Source organism: Panthera pardus, unplaced genomic scaffold, assembly GCF_024362965.1.
Source record: "Panthera pardus isolate Hobbes unplaced genomic scaffold, ASM2436296v1 HiC_scaffold_3, whole genome shotgun sequence".
Lineage (NCBI taxonomy): Eukaryota > Metazoa > Chordata > Mammalia > Carnivora > Felidae > Panthera > Panthera pardus.
The window spans coordinates 38,815,229-38,839,255 of NW_026526876.1; the positions used below are offsets into that span (position 1 = coordinate 38,815,229).

The following is a 24,027-nucleotide window of genomic DNA, read 5'->3' on the forward strand; positions in this document are numbered from 1 at the left end:
GCAACGCCAGGAGGCGAAAGGGCACGGGCCTGGGTGCCAGAAGACCTGGGTTGCATCCCAAACTGACCTCACCAAGTCACCCCCGTTCCCCTGGATTAGGAGCTGAAACCTCATGTCCTTCAAAATTGCTCCCTGCCCTCTTTAACTTAATCCCCAAATCATTATCACTCGGAAAATTCGAGCCTCGGAATCTCTCTTCTCTCCTCTTCCCTGCCCCAGTCCTTGTCTAGGCCGCCGTTAGCTCGTGCCTGGATTTCTCTTGAGTCTCTCTCCCCTCCACCTCTACCCAGCTGCCCAGATCTTGCTAAAAATCTAGCCAAGTCTTTCCTCTGCCTAAAACCCCTCCAACCTTGGCTACCTCTAGGATATGAACCCTCTCTTTTCTAGACCGGTCCTTGCCTGCTTCTGCAGTCTTCTCACAAACCCCAGTCCCTTCCTGCCGGGGGTGCTGTGTAGACTGCCATTAGGTGGCCTCCACACCTTTCCCTGTCCTGGGATGGCCTTGCTTCCCAACGCCCCTCCGCCTGGCTAATTTCTAGACCTCCGGGAAGCCTCCCTGTCCACCATGAACCGCAGACTGAGTTAGGGGTCCCTCCTTGGGACTCTGGCAATGTCCTATGTGCTGCCTTATTATCAGGAGTGGCAGAGTTTGGCTACAGTGGGGCCTCTGGCTCTGCCAGTTGCTGTTCATGAAACCTTAAGCGATAGCCGTGCCTTACTTATGGATAGATGAGAAATGTGCATAATAATGATACCCACTGGTAGCGGCGGGGAGGACTGAATGAGCGAAACACACCAAGAGCTTGCCACAGTGAGTGGCACTCAGTGAGTACCTGATAAATATTTGCCTTAATTCATAATCTGCCTTGTGTTATCTTTAGGTGTCTGTCCTCCACTCTGGACCGTGAGCGAGGGATATGGTCTTTGTATCCCCAGTGTCTGGGTGTCAGAGGCACCACAGTTGCTCATTCAAAGGTGGCTGAATGAATGAATGAACGAGTGAAGCGCTTCACCCGCTTCCCACCTCCGTTTGCTCATCTTGGAAGTGGGGATACTGAAGCTTATCTCAGAGGGCAACTGTGACGACCAGGTGAAGTCCGCGTGCAAATCCTTGCGCACACGCCTCCTGTCCCCAACAAGGCGCCGTGCTGGGCTTCTGGGAGCCAGGCAGGACGGTTGGATAAGAATACATTAGCATTTGGCAATCTCTAAAGCCGCTGAGCATCCATTATCTCATTCTGATCAAGTACACGAAGAGATGATAGGGCACGTTTTGTTGTTCTCTCTCTCTTCTTAAGGAAGAAACTCGGGGAGAAGCAACTGGTCCTCGGTCACTTAGGGGCAGACCCGAATCTTTTGATTCCAAATCCTGTTTCTTTTCACTCCACCCTATCATCCCTATCCCCAAGGAGCCTACAGTCTACGCAAATAATTATTCTAGAAGGTAGAAAGGATAAGGGCCCTAATACATACGGATAAAATCTGTGGAGAGGTGCAGAGCTGTGCGGGTATGTGTTAGAGCGTGATAACGTCAGACTAAAGTATTTGAGGGCATTCTGTGTGACTATGACCATGATTTTCATACATTATCTCTTTTAACTCACAACGGCAGATACTCTTTCGGTTTTCCAAAGACAGTAATTGAAGCTCAGACAAGTCAGCTACTTAGCTATCGAAGGACAGTCACAGCAAGTCAGTGAATGTATTCGGGGGAAGGTGGGTCATGCCCAGCACAGAGGGGGACAGGAGCCTGGAGGAAGGGAAGACAGCAGAAAAGGCACCACAGAGGAGGTGGCTTGGAAGAATGGGTCAGGTTCAAACAGGCAAAGCAGGGCGGAAGAGCGAGCACTTTGACAGCAGCTTGTCCCCACGAAGTTTCTTCTTTGAAAAAAAGAGACTCAAATAGCCCTTGAGGATGGGAGCCCCCAAAGTACTTTTTAATGCAAGTGATCTCTCTCTATGGTTTATTTCTTTACATAGACTTGCTTTAAACACTTACGCAAATAGAGAGGTATGCCATGTTCACTGTAAGATCAAATTCATCTGGAGGGATGGACGTACAAGAATTGCCAAGAACACTTCGTGGAATAAAAAAAAAAAAAAAATACCACAAGGATCCTGCCAACCAGACGGTAGACCTCGTAGTATAGCTCAAAAGAGTATAACATGGTCATGGGTAGGTACCAGTGGAACAGCATAGAGAATCTGGAAACAAATACAAATGCATATAGGTCCTTAATATATAACTGAGATCACATTTAAAGTCAAAGCCATCAAGGGGCGCCTGGGTGGCTCAGTCGGTTGAGCGTCCGACTTCAGCTCAGGTCACGATCTCGCGGTCCGTGAGTTCGAGCCCCGCATCGGGCTCTGGGCTGATGGCTCAGAGCCCGGAGCCTGTTTCCGATTCTGTGTCTCCCTCTCTCTCTGCCCCTCCCCCATTCATGCTCTGTCTCTCTCTGTCCCAAAAATAAATAAACGTTAAAAAAAATTTAAAAAAAAAAAGTCAAAGCCATCAAAAGGGGAGTGGTTGAATACAGCAGAGTGCATTTATGCAATGGAACATTACTGCACAACATTCTGCAGCATGAAAGAGAATGAGTAGAACTATATGTGTTGACCTGCAAAAAAATATTGTATATGGTCAAGTAAAAAGATGCAAGTCACTGAGTAAGATAGATGCAAGGCACGATCTCATTAAAAAAAATTTTTTTAGGGGCACCTGGGTAGCTCAGTCAGTTAAGCATCCAAAACTTGACTTCAGCTCAGGTCATGATCTCAGGGTCATGAGATTGAGCCCGTGTCAGGCTTTGCTCTAGGCTTGGAGCCTGCTTGAGATTCCCTCTCTCCTTCTCCCTCTGCCTATTTCTCTCCCCTCAAAAAAAAAAAAAAAAATTGACTTTGACATTATTTCAGACTTCCAGAAAAGTTGCAAGGATAGAAGAAAGAATTCTTGGATACCTTCTACCCAGATTTGCCAACTGTCAACATTTTGCTACAGAAACAGATGTATATTTCTAATCTATTTAAGAGTATGCTGGAGGGGCGCCTGGGTGGCTCCGTTGGTTAAGCATCTGACTCTCAATTTCAGCTCAGGTCATGATCTCATGGTTCACGAGATCAAGCCCCACATCGGGCTCTGTGCTTGGCGTGGAACCTGCTTTAGATTCTCTCTCTCCCTCTGCCCCCTCTCCCCCGACTCGTACTCTCTCTCAAAAAATAAAAAAAATAAAATAAAATTGCAAAATAGAAGTATGCTGCAGACATGATGCCTCTTTATTTGTAAACACATCAGTGTGTTGTCTCCCAAGTATGAGGAAATCTCTTATATAACTACAGGACAATTATAAAAGTCAACGAATTAACACAGATCAATACTACTATATAATCCATGGACTTAATTCACATTTCATCAAATGTCCAACATGGTCTCATTTTTTGGAAAAATATATATATAAAGGGAAGTCATTGGAGAAACACTTATATATATGTCTACATGTTTGTATGAGCTTAGGAAAGGTTTGAAAGAATATCTATCCTTTTAATGTGGGTTGAGTATTTGCCACAAGGCGCAGGTATTACTTTTGTAATATATTAACGTAGAAACTGGGGCGCCTGGGTGGCTCAGTCGGTTAAGCGTCCGAACTCTGCTCAGGTCATGATCTCACGGTCCGTGAGTTAGAGCCCCGCATCAGGCTCTGGGCTGATGGCTCAGAGCCTGGAGCCTGCTTCCAATTCTGTGTCTCCCTCTCTCTTTGCCCCTCCCTCGTTCATGCTCTGTCTCTCTCTGTCTCAAAAATAAATAAACGTTAAAAAAAATTAAAAAAAATAAACATTAAAAAATGTTTTAAAAATGATTCCTTTAATCTGCTGAAATACCTCGTGTGTTCCCACCTTCTCCTCTGTGCCATGCCATTCTGTTTGGAATGCCCTTTCCTGGAAGGGTCACCATCCTTTCATCCTTCAAGGCCCTATCTAGATGCCACCTCCTCCAGAAACACTCCCCTGATTACCAAAAGTGAGCCGTTTCTGCAGATGTTCAATGGCTACCCTGTGCCCACAGTACTGTGGCTTGCTCTGCACTGGCGTTGTTCATAGGAATAACAATGATGGCAATGGAACCCCAGGGGAGCGTGGTGGGTGGCCCTAGGGAGAGGCCTTCCTTGCTCATCAAAGGCTGCCATGCCTATTTGCTGGTTCTTTCTTGTGTGATGCCTGGAACTGCCATCTTGAAACCGTAAGGGAAGACACTACCTGCACACCGAAAATAGCAAAGTGGCAAGAAGGGTTAGCTCGGGTCATTGTACCAGCTCTGGAAGCATCCTGACACAACGACGAAGGCCTGAAAGGCCTCACTTCTTGATCATAGGGTTTGAATCCCACCAAAGGGGATCCTTTTTATTTGATTTGATTTTTTTTTAACGTTTATTTATTTTTGAGACAGAGAGACAGAGCATGAACAGGGGAGGGGCAGAGAGAGAGGGAGACACAGAATCTGAAACGGGCTCCGGGCTCTGAGCTGTCAGCACAGAGCCCGACGGGGGGCTCGAACTCACGGACCGTGAGATCAAGACCTGAGCCGAAGTCGGACGCTTAACCGACCAAGCCACCCAGGCGCCCCTATTTTATTTTTTTTAAGTAAGCCCAATGTGGGGCTTGAACTCCCAACCAGCCTTGAGATCAAGTGTCACATGCTCTCCTGGCTGCACCAGCCAGGTATCCCTGGAGATCCTTTGTATATTTCCACCTCCAACAAATGTACAGGAGGCATTCTATGAATATTATTTGTCTGAGTCATTCATTTGACCCAAATCAGCAGAAGTATATTGAATACTTATCACATGCCACACTCTAGCTACGGGCTCCCTGGGAATAAAATCCACAATCATTGTAATATATGCCCTGACTGTCTCTCCCATAAGACTTTACCTTATCTCCCACTCCTCCCAAAAAAGCGCTCTTTGCTCCCCTAACAAAACCACTAGCAACTTCCAAAGTGCACATGCTCTCTGTCTTCACATACATTTCCTCCATATTCCCTTCATATGTATTCCCCCTAGAACATCCCATTGGCTGTCCACAGTTTCTCCTCCCAACCTGCCTGTGGTGGCTGCGTGATGGTCCGCGGTGATGTCCACATCCTAATCCCCAGAACCTGGGAATCTGTTACTTTCCATGGCAAGAGGGACTTTTCAAGTGTGATCAAGTTAGCAAGGACGGCCTGGAGCCACCAGAGCTGGAAGAGACAAGGAACAATTCTCCCCTGGAGCCTCTAGCAAGAACCGTTGCAGGACTTTTTTACCTCAATACCCAGAATTTGTTCTCTCGCCTCTTCGAAGAATGAAAAGGCAGACACAAAATGACCAGCATTATACTCTATAATCTTAGAGTAGAAGATTAGAAAGGAAGAATAGTATGAAAGCTCTCTTTACAGAGAGGGGACCTGCAGAAGTGAATGTCCCCGTCTCCAGGCACGAGCCTTTGCTTTGTAAGGTTCTGATCGTCACCCTCCCTTCCCTTCCCCCTCGTTCCTTCTCAGGTTCTGCCCTTACTGGCTTGATAGCTCTGGGTGCTGGGTTGTCCATTCCTGATTGGCTCGATTCCATTGTATGAGGGGTGATCTATGGCCATATCATTTCTTGTGGGTCATGTGTTTTATGGTCAGTCTACTACCATATCGTTAGGTCTTCTTTCAAATTCCTGAGGAAAATCTGAGGGGAGTAGGTGGTGTCTGTTACATTCTTTTTTTTTTTTTATGTTTATTTATTTTTGAGAGAAAGAGACAGAATGTGAGGGGGAGAGGGAGACACAGAATCCAAAGCAGGCTCCAGGCTCCGAGCTGTCAGCACAGAGCCCGTCGTGGGGCTCGAACTCACAAACTGCGAGATCATGACCTGAGCTGAAGTCGGATGCTTAACCGACTGAGCCACCCAAGCACCCCAAGTGTTACGTTCTTAAGAGGAACCTTATGCTCGAGGGGGGTTTGCTGTGGTCAGACACTCCCGGCATTGTTCCAAAATATGTGTTTTTCCCCAGCCCAGGTGATGGGGTTTCGGGGTGATGGTGGGGTTTGGAGCCGATAGCCAAGAAAGAATTCTAGGAAAGGTCTTGGCGCAAATAGGTGATTTCATTAAAGCACAGGGACCTCTCAACAATAGCCAAATTATGGAAAGAGCCTAAATGTCCATCAACTGATGAATGGATAAAGAAATTGTGGTTTATATACACAATGGAATACTATGTGGCAATGAGAAAAAATGAAATATGGCCTTTTGTAGCAACATGGATGGAACTGGAGAGTGTGATGCTAAGTGAAATAAGCCATACAGAGAAAGACAGATACCATATGGTTTCACTCTTATGTGGATCCTGAGAAACTTAACAGAAACCCATGGGGGAGGGGAAGGGAAAAAAAAAAAAAAAAGAGGTTAGAGTGGGAGAGAGCCAAAGCATAAGAGACTCTTAAAAACTGAGAACAAACTGAGGGTTGATGGGGGGTGGGAGGGAGGGGAGGGTGGGTGATGGGTAATGAGGAGGGCACCTTTTGGGATGAGCACTGGGTGTTGTATGGAAACCAATTTGACAATAAATTTCATATATTAAAAAAAATAAATAAACAAAAAATAAAGAAAAAAAAAAGCACAGGGACAGGGCCTGTGGACAGATAGAGTTGCACTGGGGTTGTGACGGGTAACTGATTATATACCCTCAGATTGGGAGGGGCTCAGGGCCAGCTCAAGTCTCTAAGGAATTTTGGAAGCAAGGTTTCCAGGACCTTGAGGGGCTAGCTGTGTTAGGAAAATGCCATTTATTACTGAGGTTAGCCTGTACTTTGCCTTCAGCTTGTCCCTAGGCTCCCTCAACACAGGGATCTCAGGTCCTAACCTTTCCCCTTTCCCTCTCTGCCTCCTGAATCCTATCTTTTCCTATCATGGAACCAGCCCCCCAATTACCTTGATTTTAGTCCCATAAGACTCACCTCAGACTTCTGGCCTCCAGAAATATAAGAGAATATGGTTCTGTTGTTCTGAAGCCACTACATTTGTGTAATTAATTCCAGCCCTAATAGGAAACAAGCACACACTCGTTTTCCAAGGACTCAGCTCAGATATCTAGGAGACCTTCTGCGACATGCCCAGGGTAGGTGCCTGTCCCCTGTGCCCCCTCTCCCACAGCACTGGCCACATCGCATGCCAGCGTCTGTCTCAGGGCGAGTGTTCTTTGCTAGACAGTGAGTTCTCTGAAGGCAGATGTCCTGCCTCATTCATATCTCCAGCTTGAGGACCCAAGGCTGTGCCTGGGACCCAAAAAGGACTCAATGAATGTCTGCAGAGCCAATGAGTGAGTAAAGGAAGATAACTTTGATTTGATCTAATAACACTGGGTCTTTACCCAAGACTTCCCAGCTGACCTTCCTCCTGACTTTGACCCAGGAAAAGTTAACAATTACATCATCCAGAAAAGATTTTCGCCCTAAAAACTCTTTACGAAAGCAAGGCTTTCACAACCTTTGGCAGCTGCGAGGATCGCGGCTTGTTTGGTTTTTCCAATTTTGAGCTGTGGGCAAGAAAACAGGGAATGTTTTAAGGTCATATCTGCCTGTGTCCGCTATCAACTATTAGTTGTGACCAAAATAAGTTTACTCTTCAGAGCAGTTTGGAACAAGTTCCCAAATTTCACTTTCAGTCTGAATGTCAGACACAGCCATTCCTACAACTATTGTTATCAGCCTTGTTCTTTTATCTTCGGTGCTGGCTACCAGGTCTGATGGGCAGAGTGTGGGCATTATGGTGTCCCAGGGGACCGTCGCCTCGTCTTTCATGAGCGCTCTTGCTCACCCTTCTCTCCCTTTTTCTCCACCGGCGTTGCCAGCCTCTCAACTTCCCACCTCTCCTTCATGAGCACTGCATTCCTAACCAGACATGCCGCGAAGAAGATTCTTTAAAGGGGATGTCTTTCATATACTCCTTGGAAGCAGGCGATTACAACAGAGAGCGATGAAAAATTACCCCAGAGGAAAGAAATTTTGTCCAAGGTCATTGAGAAAAAAGGCAGTAGAGCTGGATTTCTTCCCAGATCTGACTCTGAGGCTGACGACGAGCCAGAGCAACCCCTTTGCACTCATTGGCGTCTAGTGAAAAACCTCACCAGACATGCTAGTCCCTGTACATGATCAACGGCACTCATCAAGAAGCCTTCCTTGGCCTGCTAGTAAAAATATATATACATATTAAAGATAAAACATGTAGGAGGCGCCTGGCTGGCTCAGTTGGTAGAGCATGTTGATCGCGGGGTTGTAAGTTCGAGCCCCATGTTGGGTATAGAGATTACTTGAAAATAAAACCTAGAAAGATGTTTTAGGAAAATAAAATGAGAAAAAGGCTTGTTAACAAATAAGCATCGGTTCTCTGTCCCACCCCTCCTTCTAGTCCCATGCTCCAAAGAGAACTTTGTTTTCTTAGCAGCAAAATCGACATAAATAAAATACACCAGTGTACCATTTTGAAGTGGACGGTCCAGTGGCATTAGGTACAGTCACGCTGTTGTGCAGCCCTCCCCACCATCCATCTCCAGAACGTTTCCATCTTCCCGAACTAAACCCATTGAACGCTAATTCCTCACTCCCCCAATCCCCTGCCCCTGGCAACTACCGTTCTTGTTCCTGAGGAATTTGACCACCTTAGGTACCTCAGGTCAGCGTCTGTTCTTCTGCGTTTGGCTTCTTTTACTCAGCACAATGTCCTCAAGGCAGCACGGGTGAGAGTTTCCCTCCTTCAGAAGCCTGAATAATACTCCGTTGTATGGACATACCACAACGTTGTTTATCCACTCAACCACCGGCCAATGGGCATTTGGGTTGTTTGTGCCTTTTGACGATTGTGAAGAATGCTGCTATGAACTTGTGTGTACAAATGTCTGTCCAGGTTCCTACCTGCACTTCTTTTGGGCACAAACCCGGAAGTGGCGTTACTAGATCATGGGGTGATTGCTTTCAACTCTTTGAGGAGCTGCCATGCTGTTTTCCACAATGGCTTCCCCATTTTACATTCCCACCGCAGCACACGTGGCTTCCAATTTCTCCGCCTCCTCACCAACACTTAGCGTTTTCTGTTTTATTTTATTTCTTTTTTGTCATAGCCACCCTCACGGGTGTGAGGTGGTAGCGTGTGGTTTTGATTTGCGTTTCCCCAATGACTACTGATGTTGACCACCTTTATGCCTGTATTTTTGTACCGAGTATCGTTTTCATGTGCTTATTGGCCATTGTATGTCTTCTTTGGAGAGGGGCGTCTGGGTGGCTCAGCCAGTTAAGCGGCCAACTTCGGCTCAGGTCATAATCTCGCGGGCTGAGTTCGAGCCCCGCGTCGGGCTCTGGGCTGACGGCTCGGAGCCTGGAGTCTGCTTCGGATTTTGTGTCTCCCTCTCTCTCTGCCCCTCCCCAGCTCACACTGTCTCTCTGTCTCTCAAAAATAAACATGAAAAAAAAATTTTTTAAATAAATAAATAAAAGAAATGTCTGTTCAGATCTGAACTATTTTAACCACGTGTGTTTTATCTTCTGTTATTTGCCTCGAAATATTATACTTATACAGCCATTTCTTGATCTTCTGTTTGACAGGGGAGGATTTGTACTCACTGCCGTGTCTCCTCCCCAAATCCTCCTAATACAGTTGTATTGTTATTTTCGAACACAGACTGGTTGCCTGTGCCACTTTATTTATTTTTTTTATGTTTATTTTTTGAGAGAGAGACAGAGACAGAGAGACAGAGCACAAGACAGAGGGGCAGAGAGAGAAGGAGACACAGAATCCGAAGCAGGCTCCAGGCTCCGAGCTGTCGGCACAGAGCCCCCACGTGGGGCTTGAACTCACGAACCGCAAGATCATGACCTGAGCCGAAATCAAGAGTCGGACGCTCAGCCGTCTGAGCCACCCAGGCGCCCCAGCGACGTTTACATTTTGAGCCCATTTTTGAAGCACAAAGGGAAGGATTTTGGCAAAGGGGGCGGACTAAGGGCTTTCTCAGGGTCGCCAGGGGCCTGAGCAAAACCAAGGCACCATAAACCATCCAAGTCAGGTGCAGCACTCAGCAGGCATGCTGGGCTCGGGCAGAAAGCCCCTTGGGAAGCCGTGAGGAACTGAGTTGGTTGCAGGGACTGGATGGCAATATGCCCTGCTCACCACTCCCTCAAAGAGACCCAAGAATTCTGGTCAACAGACTCAGGGGCTCCCTCCCTCATTAGGCACTAGCATTTTCTTTCCTCCCAACCGTTCTCCCCTTTTACAGAACCAGTGCCTACCACATCTTTCAAGGCTTTGCAGAGATGAAAAACAATTCCTCCTGCTAAAAAAAGGTTTGCAACACTGAACACAGAGGAAAGTCTCGGAGTGTAGACAACAGGAAGAAGGAGAGGATAGAGAAAGAAAGTAACAATCACTGAAAAAGGGTCAAGTGCTAGTTCTCTGCCACCACACCCAATCCTTACCCCAACCCTCTGCATGAGGCTGGTGTTATCTCCAGGTTTTTTGAATCACTCGTGAATCACTGAGCTGAAGTCGGACGCTTAACCGACTAAGCCACTCAAGTGCCCCGTCCCCATTTTATTATATTATTTATGTTGAAAGAGAGCACATGCACAAGAGTGCAAGCAGGGGAGGGCCAGAGAGAGAGGGAGAGAGAGAGAATCCCAAGCAGGCTGTGCACTGTCAGCGTGGAGCCAGAGCCGGATGCGCGACTCAACTGGGAGCCCAACTTGGGGCTCAACGCAGAGCTCAACCTCACCACCCTGGGATCATGACCTGAGCCGAAATCAAGAGTCAGACGTTTAACTGACTGAGCCACCCAGGTGCCCCTATTATCTCAATTTTAAACATAACGACTTGAGGCCCGGAGAGGCCCTGTGACTCGTCCAAAGCCACCAAGTGAGAACAGGCTGAGCCTTGGCCTGCACTCACTGTGCTCATCTTGACCTTGGGCAAGTAGCGGAACCTCCCTGGGGCTCGGTTTCTTTTTCTTTCTTCTATTTTTGCAAAGATTTTATTTGTAAGCAATCTCTGCTCCCAGCGTGGGGCTCGAACTTACAACCCCAAGATCAAGAGTCACGTGCGTTAGTAACTGAGCCAGCCAGGCGTCTTTCAGTTTCTTCATCCATAACACCAGAGACATATTCCAAGGCATGTCTGTTCCTTGCGGGGTGATTGTGAAGGGAGATAATGTCTCTTGAGAGTATGGCTTGAGGAAGTTATCCTGAAATCGGTGACTGTTATTCCATGGCACTCGTGTCCGGGAAGTCAGGAAAGCCTGCGGATGGAGAGCTGAGGCTGGAGAAAAAGTTCGAGGAGGAACCCATCCTTCTCTTGCCCCGGGGCTACCCTCAAACTAGCAAGGTAACTACCAGGACCACACAGCCAGTTACCTGCAGAGCTGATACCCTGGACTTGGGCTATGCTCCGGGGCACTCCGTCCCTGGGCCAGGCTGCCAGAGTCGGAGAGTTAGCGTCATTAGAAAGGTGTGTCCTTGCCAGCTCAACTGGTCATAATTTCTCTGCTCCCCTGTCTTCCTGCCCCATCCCCACACGCTCTGAAGTGTGGAGACTGTCCCCCCAGGAGCCAGGGTTTCTGGAGGATCTGAGGCCACTCCCATCATGAGGACGGATGCAGCAGAGACTGCTCAGGACCTCAGTTGGAGGCCAAGTCCCCAGATAAGGGCAAAGGTCTTCTCAGGCCAGGCCCCACCCCTAACTAACCTTTCTGCTTGGCCCAGATTTTCACTGCTTCCTCTGGGGCAGGAGCGGGGAGGTCACCCTGCCAGGGCCTTTCCCCCATTGCTGTCCTCCTCCTCTGGAGAAAGGGTCGAGACAGTGTGGACCTGGCACTTGTGCCACTCAGGTGCCCGGTGCCGCCTTTCCCAGCCAGGACCAGAGATGGAACAGGTGCGGTGGGCTGAACCTCTGTCCACTGCTGCTTTCCATTCACGCCTCGGACAGGGCACGGAATGGGGCCCTGGGCCCGAGCTGGGGTTGGCAGATGGCGGTGAGAAGCCCAGGTTTCAATCCCTGATGCCACCTTACACGGCGCACTGCGACCCGGGGCGGGGGGAGTCGAGGCAGAGGCCCAGGGTGGGAGGCTGCCTGTGGGAGAAGGGGGTACCAACTGGTGTCCGTTCTGAAGCTGACTTCTGGCTTCCACCTGGAGTCGACTGAGAGGGGGATCGCCCACGGCACCCTTTGTCCGGGCCACTTCCCTCCCCCCACCCCCCCAGCAACCCACCCCCGCGAGCCCTCTGCTCCAGCTGGCACGCCTCGGGGCGCTTCTCGGAGGCGCCTCTGGCTCGCACCCCGGAGGGGAGCTGGCAGCCTATGACCCGCTCTCTAAACCGAGCTGGGGCGGGGTGGGGGCACGGACGCGTCTGGGCCTCGCCGCCCGGCCCACACTCGCGCCCCGCGGGCTCCCCCTCTACAAAATCAACAAGCTCTTGAGCCCCCAAACTTAGGCCGCCGGTGGTCGGCAGGGGAGCCTGGCCTCGGGCTGTGGCCGGGGCCTTGGGATCCGCAGGGAAACCCGGGCACGTCTTCGAGGTGGGCGGGGAGGGCCGCGGGTCCGAGGGGAAGGTGGCCCCGCGCGCCGCAGCTTCCTCCACGCCTCGCCCCGCCCCCCGCCCCGGCGGGACCGAGTCCTCCGCGCCCCATAGGCAGAGGCGACCCTCCCCGCCTCCCCGCCCGCTCCGCGCTCGCCCCGCCTCGGCTCACTTTAAAAGTTTCCTGGGGCCGGGACGCGGGCGCAGAGAGCCATGGCCATCTACCCCTGGGGGCTGCGCCTCGGGAGGCTGTGCGCCGGGAGCCCGGGGGTGCCGGGGACCCGGGCCGTCCTCGCCCGGGCATGGCAGGAAGCGAGACTGCAGGGCGCCCGCCCCCTCAGGTACTCGGCCCCTGGGGGGAGGGGGGGAAGGGGGGGCTGGGGGAGAAGGGGGCGGCACGGGCCCCCGGGAGGGAGGGAGATTGGGGGTTCCTGCAGAGCTTTTCTGGGGGGCCGAGCCCACCCCGGCTGGCAGGCCCGCGGCTGGGCTGCCGCACCTCTGGATGGCACCCGCTGGGGAGCAGGTAGCCCGTGCTCAGCGCCTAGGCAACAGGAAATGCTGGCCTGGCCCGCGCAGACCCGGGCTGCGGCTGGTGGCTGCCAGCGACCCTGCACTGACTCTGAGTTCTGGTCCAGGACTCTAGGTTGTTTCCGTTCGTGAGCACAGAGGGCCAGGCGTGTGGGCCTTTGGCGATCTAGCCTGAGAAGGAGGGGCAGGGGCAGGGCTCTGTCTTCAGAACGCTGTCTCCGAGCTGGACCCCCTTCAGGGATAAACTTGGGGAGGGGTTGGGGGGCTTTGGCTTGTCTTTGCCGGACCGCTATGCTCAGCCGCGTCCCCACTCCTCCTGCGGTGCTGACAAACACCGGTGTTGCACCTTACCGCCTCCTGGGCCTGTCTGCTCATGTCCTCCGTGCAAAGGTGGGATGGGGGCTGGCAGGTTCCCACTCCTAGTGGCTCCGCTGCCTCCAAAGCCGTGTAGGAATTCGTGCCATTTTCCGGTAAGATCGAAGTTTGAGCGCGCGTTGGCTGCTTAAGCAGAGCTGGGCTCCAACTGATGTTATCGGTGGTGGTTGTCTTCAGCACCCAGAAGCGGGAGGCCTGGGCGCCACCGAGCCTGCCCTGCCTCCCAGAAGGGCCAAGAACTAAGTTTGGGGAAGAAGAGGGAAGAGAAGAGTGGGACTTCTCCTCTGAGAGAACTGTTTGCTTCACAAAAATCGGATGGGGGCGGAGGGGATTGGAAGGAGAGGCAAATTCCTCTTTGGGCTGAAACTTCAAGATCAAAACCTCTCGCACTTGCTGGTTCCGACAACTAGAAAGCACGCCGTGGTCTAAGATGGCTATGCCTAGTTTTCCGGGAAAACCCGGTGGCTCAAGGCTGCTCGGTAGATGGGATTGTGAGGAAAACAGCTGGGTTTTCTCACCGTGCCTCCCTAGGCAAATTCTGTCATCGACACCCCTAGCCTCCAAGCCCCACCTCTGGACTCCTGGACACCTCTTAGGATGTGAGGACCCTATGGAAAGTTACCCCCCAAAGTGTACATGTTTCATGATGCTAAATCAGGCCACTTCGGCTCACATGGCAACATTGCTGACCTTTGATGTTTTTATGTGTAAACAAAGCAGCACCCTTACCTGGTCCAGGCCTACCGTCTCAGGGTAGGGGCACCAGGCCTCAGAGAAATTCTGACCCTGCACCTGGAGGAGATCCTTCTGTCCAGAGAGAGAAGGTTTCCTGAGCATTTGGTCTAATTCCTTCCCATCCCTTCCCCCCTCGTTTTCTGTTGACTATGATGATTTGGCCTAAGTTCACTCTCACTTTCCCCTAAAGAAACCCTCAGGAGTCTCAAGCATTCAATAGATATTGCCGAGTACATACGTCATGTCATGTCAAGCACCTGGTGGGCGCTGTGGATATAGAAGCGAAAAAAACCCCGGACTCCCAGGAGTGTGCAGTTTAGTGGAGAAAAAGCTAAGTCAGGTGATCACTGCTCAGTGTTCCGGTGTAATGATATGTGGAAAGCTCCTGGAGTTCTATTCTCTGCTCTTCCTAGTTACACATAAAACCTGCTTTTCTGCTGTCCAACCACCACCCACCCAGGCCTATTACTTATCAGATCCCCAGCTTTGCCTGTCAGGAAAGAGCAAGAACTTTGAAGCCAGACTGCCTTGGGTTACAGTCCTGGCTCCTTCACCTACTCACTGCGTGACCTTGAGTGCATTACCTAACCTCTGAGCCTGGTGAGTTTGTCGTTAATGCTACCGGTCTGGTCCCTGAGACCATCAAATGATGTCTGGGTAGGAATTCCAACTGACTTAAAAGTGGCAGGGCGGGGGGGATCGGTGACCTCTTTCTTGCACCTGGTTCTTCCTTCTGCCAGTTGCCAAGATGGTAGTCTCTGCCCAGCCACAAGTCCAGCCCTTGGATCTGCCAGATGCTCCCTGTCCATCAAAATCGGGGTTGTTCAGAGCCTTTTTCCCCAGAAGGAAAGAGGAAGCAGTCCATTGCTCTCCAGATCTCCTGAACCACCAGCTCCTTCCCCTTGTCCACACATCCCCTTCCCCCAAGGAAGATGGATGGGCTAGTCTGGGGCTTCAGGGAGCCTTGGAGGGAAGGTTCCTTGATGAACCTGAGATGAGCAGGTTTCCTCCAGATAGACCTCGAAAGCTGGCCTGGGGTTGCCTGTGGGGCAGTTGCATCTGGGGCACTCAGAGCTGAGAAAAGCAGAAAGAACATTGACTTAACGCCTTTCAGAATTGGGAACGATGTTCAGTGACTTGATGCTGGTAGTAGGGCAGAGGGGTACATGAGCTTCATGGACTACCCTCTAGGGGGATGGCTGTTATCAGGTGGGACCAGTAACAGCAACTATAAAACGCCATCCCTATATGAGGCGGTTGTATTAAGTCAGGAAGTGTTTTGGTTGGAAGCCATAACGGTTGAAAAAATTAGACTCTTCCCATAGTTCCCCAAAGATGATTAACAAGTGATCTAGTAATGATTTCCCTACACATTCCACTGGGGATCCTCCATTCTAAATGTAACAATAGAAAATAAACTATGGGGGCGCCTGGGTGGCTCAGTCGGTTAAGCATCCGACTTCAGCCCAGGTCACGATCTCGCGGTCCTTGAGTTCGAGCCCCGCGTCGGGCTCTGGGCTGATGGCTCAGAGCCTGGAGCCTGCTTCCGATTCTGTGTCTCCCTCTGTCTCTGCCCCTCCCCCGTTCAAGCTCTGTCTCTCTCTGTCTCAAAAATAAATAAACGTTAAAAAAAAAATTAAAAAAAAAATAAAATAAACTATGAACTTGGACGTTGTAACCAGTGAGTGGTACACATCAGCTTTGGTTACCCTTTTGGGCCTGGCATGCAGTAGAGAGAGGTGCTATCTACTGTGGAAGGTGCAGAGAGAGTATAGAGATGAACTTGTTTTCACTGAGTTCTTTTTGCCTAAAAGGGATCTACAGGGGAAGACCGTAGACCCCCCTGATTCAAGGCAGAAAGGGTGCTGTTCCTTGGAAGATGCCGATCAAAGCAGGAAACAATCTGATTGGTGGGAACGGGACTGAGGAAGCCTTGCTGGCGAGGCTGAAGTTTGAAATTGATCCCTCCGGCGATAGGGCTGTAGTTCGAAGCATGAAGCCTATATACTCATGTGAAATCTTGCCCGTGCTTGAACTCTTTTGAATCCTGGGTATGAAGCTCTCCTAACACCCCCCACATTTCTATAGGCAGAAACTTTGAAGCCAGGCATATCTGGGTTCAAATGAACCATTTTAGCTGGTTGCTTTGGGACTAAGTTGAACTTGATCTTTCTCATGTGTAAATAATGTTGTCTGAGAGTTAAAGAAGGTCACGGGAAGAAAATTCTTGGGGCACCTGGGTGGCTCAGTTGGCTGAGCGTCCAACTCTTGATTTCGGCTCAGGTCATGATCTTGAGGTCATGGGTTTGAGTCCCGAGTTGAGCTCTGTGCTGAGTGTGAGAAGCCTGCTTGGGATTCTCTCTCTCCCTCTCTCCCTCTGCCCCCGCCCCCTCCCTCTCTTTCTCTTTCTCTCAAAATAAATTTAAAAACTTAAAAAAAAAAAAAAAGAGAAGAGAAAATTCTTAACTCACAGCCTGATGCTAAAGACGTCTTCAACCCATTGCACTGATGAGCTATTATACAAGTAGTGTGCTTGGTAACAGTGGGTTAGTGCATTCCTATAATGATCTCAAGGCCCACAGTTCCACAGTTTAGTAACTGTCTGAAGAGTTAAGAGGGAGACAGTTCTGGTAGGGCAACTGCCTAAACCAAGCTGGGCTGCTCGGGGTATATAACAGGCCCATGCTCACACTTTGTGTGTGTGTGTGTGTGTGTGTGTGTGTGTGTGTGCGCGCGCGCGCGCGCGCGCGTGCGAGAGGGGGAGGGGGAGGGGCAGGGGAGGTGTCATATATTGAGCAAACCAAAGTACAGTACAGGATGTAATTTCATGTCTTGAGTAGGCCTTGCTAGGGGAGTGTCCTAATAAATGACAAGTACCAATATTTCTGCCAGGTGCCTCTCCCTACATAAATAAACGAGTTGTGTCTCCAGCTCACAAATCCTGTTTTGTGGACCTTGTTGGCGTGTGTGTGTTTCTCAGTTTGGGAGTTCGATGACAGGAAAGCAGGTCCCAGCCCTGTCACTTCCAACTCAGTATCGCGTTGGACAAGCCACTCCATCTCCCTGCACCTTGTTTGTAAAATAGGCCACTTGGACAAGAAGCACTCTACATTTCCGGAGACATTCTGTGATTCCTAGGGAGGCTCGGCTTTGAGCCCAGTCCCCTAATTCAAGAGGGCTGTGGGTGAAGTGGGAACCCTAGTGAATTCCTCCTAACCTCCTGACACTCTGTGACTCTCTCTGGTCCTCCAAGTGAACAGAAAACATTGAGGGTTTTGTTAGATATCTAAGGTCGTAAGCTCACCTCGTCTGTACCTCGGCGACCCCATCAAGGAGCAAGTGTTCTGAATCAGCCCCCACTCTGTACCAGTGACCCAGGGGAAGACTTACAGTACGAATGCCTCACATACAGTACGTAAGCTTCACAGACTTACAGCATGAAGCCGAGAATTTCAGGCTTTCAGAAACATCTTCTTGGGTTTGCTAGAGTCAAATAATAACTTCCTGCTTGTTTCTATATACGTGTAAACACACAGGTGCCAGTGGTTTTAGTCAAGATGCTAAAAATGGAAGCTTCCACCAATACAGGGTATCTTGCTCACATCTTTTTTTTTTAACGTTTATTTATTTTTGAGACAGAGAGAGACAGAGCATGAACGGGGGAGGGTCAGAGAGAGGGAGACACAGAATCTGAAACAGGCTCCAGGCTCTGAGCTGTCAGCACAGAGCCCGACGCGGGGCTCGAACTCATGAGCCGCGAGATCATGACCTGAGCCAAAGTCAGATGCTCAACCGACTGAGCCACCCAGGCACCCCTCTTGCTCACATCTTTATTGTAGCTCACACTACTCTGGAGTTCTTTTTTTTTCTTTTTTAATTTTTTTTTAACGTTTCTTCATTTTTTGAGAGACAGAGCACGATCAGGAAAGGGGCAGAGAGAGGGAGACACAGAATCCGAAGCAGGCTCCAGGCTCTGAGCTGTCAGCACAGAGCCCGACGCGGGGCTCGAACTCCCGAGCTGTGAGATTGTGACCTGAGCCGAAGTTGGACGTTCAGCCGACTGAGACACCCAGGCGCCCCTGCCACTCTGGAGTTCTTTGTAGTCTGTGTCCTTTGTAAGCTGTAGACCCCTTCAGGAAGGTTATATTGGGTGGCGGAAAAATCAGGAAGCTTTGTGGTATAATTACAATGCACAAACTTTGTACAGTTTGACGCACTTTAACAAATGTGTGTATATACTCAACCCCCCAAGATACAGGACTTGCCTATCACTGTAAAACAGTGCTCTTCAATCAATATATGAGCCCCGTGTGGACTTTTAAATTTTCTAGTAGCCATATCAACAAGATAATGAGAAATATGTGACATTAATTTTAATGGTGTATTTTCTGTAACTTAGTATAGCCAAAATGTCATTTCAGCAGGTAACCAACCTTTTAAAACTTTCTCATAAAATGTTTTACCTTTTTTTAAAAAGAAAGTCTTTCAAATCTGTTGTATATTAAACATTTTTTTTAATGTTTATTTATTTTTTGAGAGACAGAGCACGGGCAGGGGAGCAGCAGAGAGAGAGAGGGGACACAGAGTCTGAAGCAGGCTCCAGGCTCTGAGCTGTCAGCACAGAGCCCGACGCGGGGCTCGAACCCATGAACTGTGAGGTCATGAACTGAGCCACCAGACGCTTAGCCCACTGAGCCACTCAGGTGCCTCTCAATCTGATGTATACTTAACACTTACAGAACACCTTCATTCAGACTAGCCACATTTTAAGTGTTCCACAGCCACATGTGACTAGCAGTTACCATATAGACAGCATAGCTCTAGAACTTTCTCTCTGCTCATTTCCAGTCGATCTCCTTCCCTCACCAGAGGCTACCACTGTTCTGATTTCTAATCTCCATAGGTTAATTTGGCCTATTCTTGAATCTTAGAGTATATGCTCCTGTGTCTGTCTTCTTTTGCTCAAAAACCAAGGGGTGCTTTTGGGAGGAGGGACCTGTTAACCTTGACAAAAAATCTTGAAAATGTGTGTATTATGCATTAAACAGCTTAAATAGTTAGCTTTCCTTGATAACCCTAGGGAAACAGACATGATCTCAACTGCCCTATATTTTACCTCTTGGGTGTGATAACAGAAAGGCAAACTGAGAAATGGGGCCTCAGATGTGTCAAGGGGCCGTCCCAGCAGAGAGTGGGGGGGACACTGTGGCTTCTGGACCCACTGAGCTGGGTAGCCTGGTTATGCCTTGTGGTCCCCAATATTATGTAATCTAAGTTAACCTTTTTATTTTGAGATAATTATACATTCACATGCAGTTGTAAGAAATAGTGCAAATGGGGGCACCGGGATGGCTCAGTCGGTTAAGTGTCTGACTTCGACTCAGGTCATGATCTCGCAGTCCGTGAGTTCCAGCCCCGCGTCGGGCTCTGTGCTGACAGCTCAGAGCCTGGAGCCTGCTTCGGAAGCTGTGTCTCCCTCTCTCTCTGCCCCTCCCCTGTTCATGCTCTGTCTCTCTGTCTCAAAAATAAACATTAAAAAAAGGGGGGGGGGCGCCTGGGTGGCTCAACTGGTTAAGCATCCAACTTCGGCTCAGGTCATGATCTCACGGTCCGTAGGTTCGAGTCCCACACTGGGCTCTGTGCTGACAGCTCAGAGCCTGGAGCCTGCTTCGGATTCTGTGTCTCCCTCTCTCTCTGCCCTTCCCATGCTCATGCTCTGTCTCCATCTCTGTCTGTCAATAATAAATAAACATTAAAAAAAAAAAAAAGAAAAAGGAAATAGTGCAAACAGATCCCATATACCCTTTAGTCAGTTTCCCCTAATTGTAACCTTTTGCAAAGCTAGTACAGTATCACAGCCAGGATACTGACATTGATATAGTCAAGATACAGAACATTTCCATCTACACAAGGATCTTTTCATAGCCACACCCAATTCTCTTCCACTTCCAGCCCCTGCTTAATCTCTAGCAATCTGGTATTGGTTCTCAATTTACGTGATTGTGTAATTTCAAGGTATTATGTAGATAGAATCATACCATATGCTACCTTTTGATATTGATTTTTTCACTCCACATTAATTCTCTGGAGATTCATCCAGGTTTCTTTGCGTACCAATAGTTCCTTTCTTTGTAGTGCTAAAGAGTAGTCCTTAAGGGGCGCCCGGTTGGCTCAGTGGGTTGAGCATCTGACTTTGGCTCAGATCGTGATTGCACAGGTTCGTGAGTTTGAGCCCCACATCGGGCTCTCTGCTCAGCCCGGAGCCCGCTTGAGATCCTCTGTCCCTCTCTCTCTTTGCACCGCCCCCCACTTGCACGCCCGCATGGTCGCTCTCTCTCTCTTTCAAAAATCAATAAAACATTAAAAAAGAAGAACATTCCTTGATATGAATGTTACAGTTGGCTTACCCACTCACCACTGAAAGACATTTGGATTGTTTCCAGTTTTTTCAAATAAGGCTGCTATAAGCATTTGTGTACAGCTTTTTGGGTGAACATAAACCTTTGTTTCTCTGGGAGTAGAATTCTTTATCTGGGATAATTGCCCCTAATGTGTAATTGCTGGCTCATATGGTAGTTGCATGTTTGGTTTTAAAGAAACTGTCTGTTTTCCAGGATGACCATTACCATTTAATGATGCCACCAACCGTGTGTGAATGATCAGCATCCTCGCCAGCATTTGCTATGGTCACTATTGTTTATTTTTGCCATTCTGATAGGTATGTCATGATATGGCAGCTCTAATACGAATTTCCCTCATGGCCAATGATGTCGAATATCTTTCCATGTGCTTTATTTGCCATTTGTATGTCCTCTTTGGCAAAATGTCTCTCTGTGTCTTTTTCCCATTTTGTAGTTGGATTATTTTTAACCATTGAGTTTTCAGTATGCCTTATGTATTCTAGATACTTGTTCTTTGTCGAGATAAGTGTTTCGTGAATATTTCTCCCACTCTGGAGCTCATCTTTTTATCTTTTTTTTTTTTTTTTTACATTTACTTATTTTTGAGAAACAGAGTGAGACAGAGCGTGAGCGGGGGAGGGGCAACAAGAGAAGGAGACACAGAATCCGAAGCAGGCTCCAGGCTCTGAGCAAGCCATCAACACAGAGCCTGATGCGGGGCTCGAACCCACGAACTGTGAGATCATGACCTGAGCCGAAGTCGGACGCTCAACCGACTGAGCCGCCCAGGCGCCCCTCATCTTTTTATCTTCTTTTTTTTATGTTTATTTATTAATTTTGAGAGAGAGAGAATGAGAGGGTGCATGAGAGGGGCAGAGAGAGGGAGAGAGTATCCCAAGCAGGTTCCGCACTGTCAGCGGAGAGCCAAACATGGGGCTCGATCACACAAACCATGAGATCATGACCTGAGCCAAAATCAAGAGTCGGATGCTTGAGCCACCCAGGCGCCCCCTCATTATTCCATCTTCTTAACCAAAATTGAATTTTGATGGGGCCCAGTTATCAATTTGATGGATCATGCTTGTGGTATCGAGCCTATAAACTTTTTGCCTAGCCCTAGATCCTGAAGATTTTCTTCCATGTTTTTTAAGTTTTATGTTTTACAGGTAAGACTGATTTAGTCTGAGGTTTGTTTTTTTTTTCCTAGGAGACTTAAGTAAAAATTCCTTTTTTTTTCTTTCTTGCCGAGACCCTTTTTTAACATCAGTCATTCTGTGCTGTCAATTAAGAAAACGACCATTCAGTCATGCTCTTGTTTGGATTTTGTCACAGCAGCACTGTCCTTTTCTTGAACAAAGCTGTATGTTGTCGCTGTCATAAATGTGTCGCCCATCTATGCAGATACATGACAACTAGAACTTTATTTCAGGGTAAAACAGCTATTACAGCCTCCACGTTGTCCCCTCCTGCCCAGGCATCTGCTGTCTCTACTCCCATATCGAGTGCCACTCCCAGGTCAACCAGCAGCCTGGTGTCTTTGTACAACTTAGGGGGAGGACGGGACACAGCCCCATGGTGGGATCAGTGTGTAGTCCAGGGGCATGAATCTTGGGGCCATATCCAAGCGGGATAGGAGAAGAGGAGAATCTGCCTCTTCTCTGCCACGAACTAGGAGGCAATGGGCACTTTTAGCTACAACTGTGCCTCCCACAAGAGTGAGTGTGTTGACTGAGGACTGAGGCTTGCCCGTGAGTATGGCACGTGAACTTCATGGACAGACTGGGGCTCTTTCTCTTTCATTAACGTTGGTCTTGCCCTGGCCCTTCACATGACAGGGCCGGTGCGTCTCACGCCTTCCACGCCAGGAAGTTGCTCCGTCTTTTGAACGTTTTAGGTGCCCCTTCTGGGGAGTTTATCAACCTCTGGTATTCTCCTTCTTAAATATTTCACATAGAAAAAAAAAATTAACCACGATCACAAGCTAAATTAACAAACACCTGGGTACCTACCACTCCAAATGAACATAGAGCTATGCTTGGTACAGAAATTTATAAATAAAAGAAATAAAACATTATGGATCAAGTTCAAGTCCCTTTCGTAGCCGTCCTCCAACCTATCCATCACTGAGAGCTATAGTTTGAATGCATGTCGTGTCGGAGTGAGTTTTTTGCTTTTAATATGTCTCTGAATCCATAAACAGTATATTGTATCCCGTGGAAAGCACTTTGAATCATATCAAGCCGGTAATCAGTGCTTTCAGCTTGCCTATTTTTTGTTTTCATAAACAGTGCTTAGGCTTTTATAATTTCAGCACAAGCTGTACCAGAGTGCCATTCTTTTTTTTCTCTCAACAGTAGGTTTCTAAGATCTATTTACATGGACGCTATAGATCTGGATTATTCTTTTTCCATTTTATGACTATGCCTCTAGCAGTGCAATTGCTGTGTTAAAGGGTGGACATTTCCAGCTTTTCTGGAAATAGCCCTGGAGAGGCTTTGCTGCTGTGACCACCAGAAGAAACCCCGAGTCCCGTGTGCACACATTCTTGCAAATGCTTTGTATTGCCTAATGAACATTGAAATGTTTGCCCCTCCAGAAAGGGCCCAAGCATATCTCACTGTGGTCTGAATGGACATTTCCCTGATTAGCAGGGAGATTGGGCTCTTTTGAAATGTCTTCTGTGAATCTCTATTCATAATCTTTGCCCATTTCTTACGTTGGGTTCCTTGTCCTTATTGATGTGTGAGTTTGTTTTAAATACAAGCGAAATACGAATCCTTGGTCTCTTACGTGTAGAATGAAATTTGTAAACCCAGGCAGTTGCTTGTCTTTTAGCTTTGTTGATGATTTATGTTTTTCTTAGGGCCCGGGGACCAACCAGCCTGGGATCAAATGCCTGTGGCGGGGGAAGGGCAGAGGCCAGTCCATGACTTGGAACCAAAACAGTCTATTGCTTTCAATTTCGTTTCTAAAGCCTTCTTGCTGGTGGCTGGCATGGCACCTTGCCCAGGGGAGCAGTGGCCTGCCTCAGCATGGGGTGTATTCCTGCAGTTCCCGGGGGGCCCTCGCATCCAGCCACCCTCCCTGCCTGGTGGCTTCTGAAAGGATTAAGAGCTTTGTCCTAAGTAATTTCAACCCCCAGCAAGGGCAGGATCCACCTGCAAGCCTCTGGCCCCTGTCCCGAGCGCCTCCTCCCAGCAGGTAATGTGTAGCAAGAGTCAAAGGAGTTTCTAATCCAAGCAGACAGTACAGACCTGTTTTCTCAGGTGTCATGACGGTCCCTGCCTCCCTTGACTCCTTCCAGGCTCAGTTCTGCCCCTGTCAGGACTGTGGGATGCTTCGCGCCCATGGTGGCCTCCAGCCCTGACTTTAGCCACCAGCCCTGGAATGTCCAGAATGCCACGGGACCTCCCC

General features: G+C 48.8%; 1 protein-coding gene and 1 long non-coding RNA gene across 2 annotated transcripts in view; one reads left to right on the forward strand and one right to left on the reverse strand.

The window, feature by feature from the left end:
- Positions 1-6,105: 6,105 nt before the first annotated feature.
- Positions 6,106-8,590, reverse strand: LOC109247290 (uncharacterized). The gene is made up of 2 exons (XR_002071678.2): positions 6,647-8,590; positions 6,106-6,142 (listed from the first exon to the last, which is right to left on the reverse strand). It is a non-coding gene; the product is annotated as an uncharacterized LOC109247290 (long non-coding RNA).
- A 3,890-nt stretch (positions 8,591-12,480) lies between these two features.
- ACSF2 (acyl-CoA synthetase family member 2) overlaps positions 12,481-24,027 on the forward strand; it is a 34,948-nt gene continuing 23,401 nt past the window's right edge. Inside the window, exon 1 of the mRNA XM_053893494.1 lies at positions 12,481-12,915. Within this exon, the coding sequence (XP_053749469.1) occupies positions 12,788-12,915 (128 nt within the window). The 5' untranslated portion in view covers positions 12,481-12,787. The remainder of the gene's footprint in view (positions 12,916-24,027) is intronic.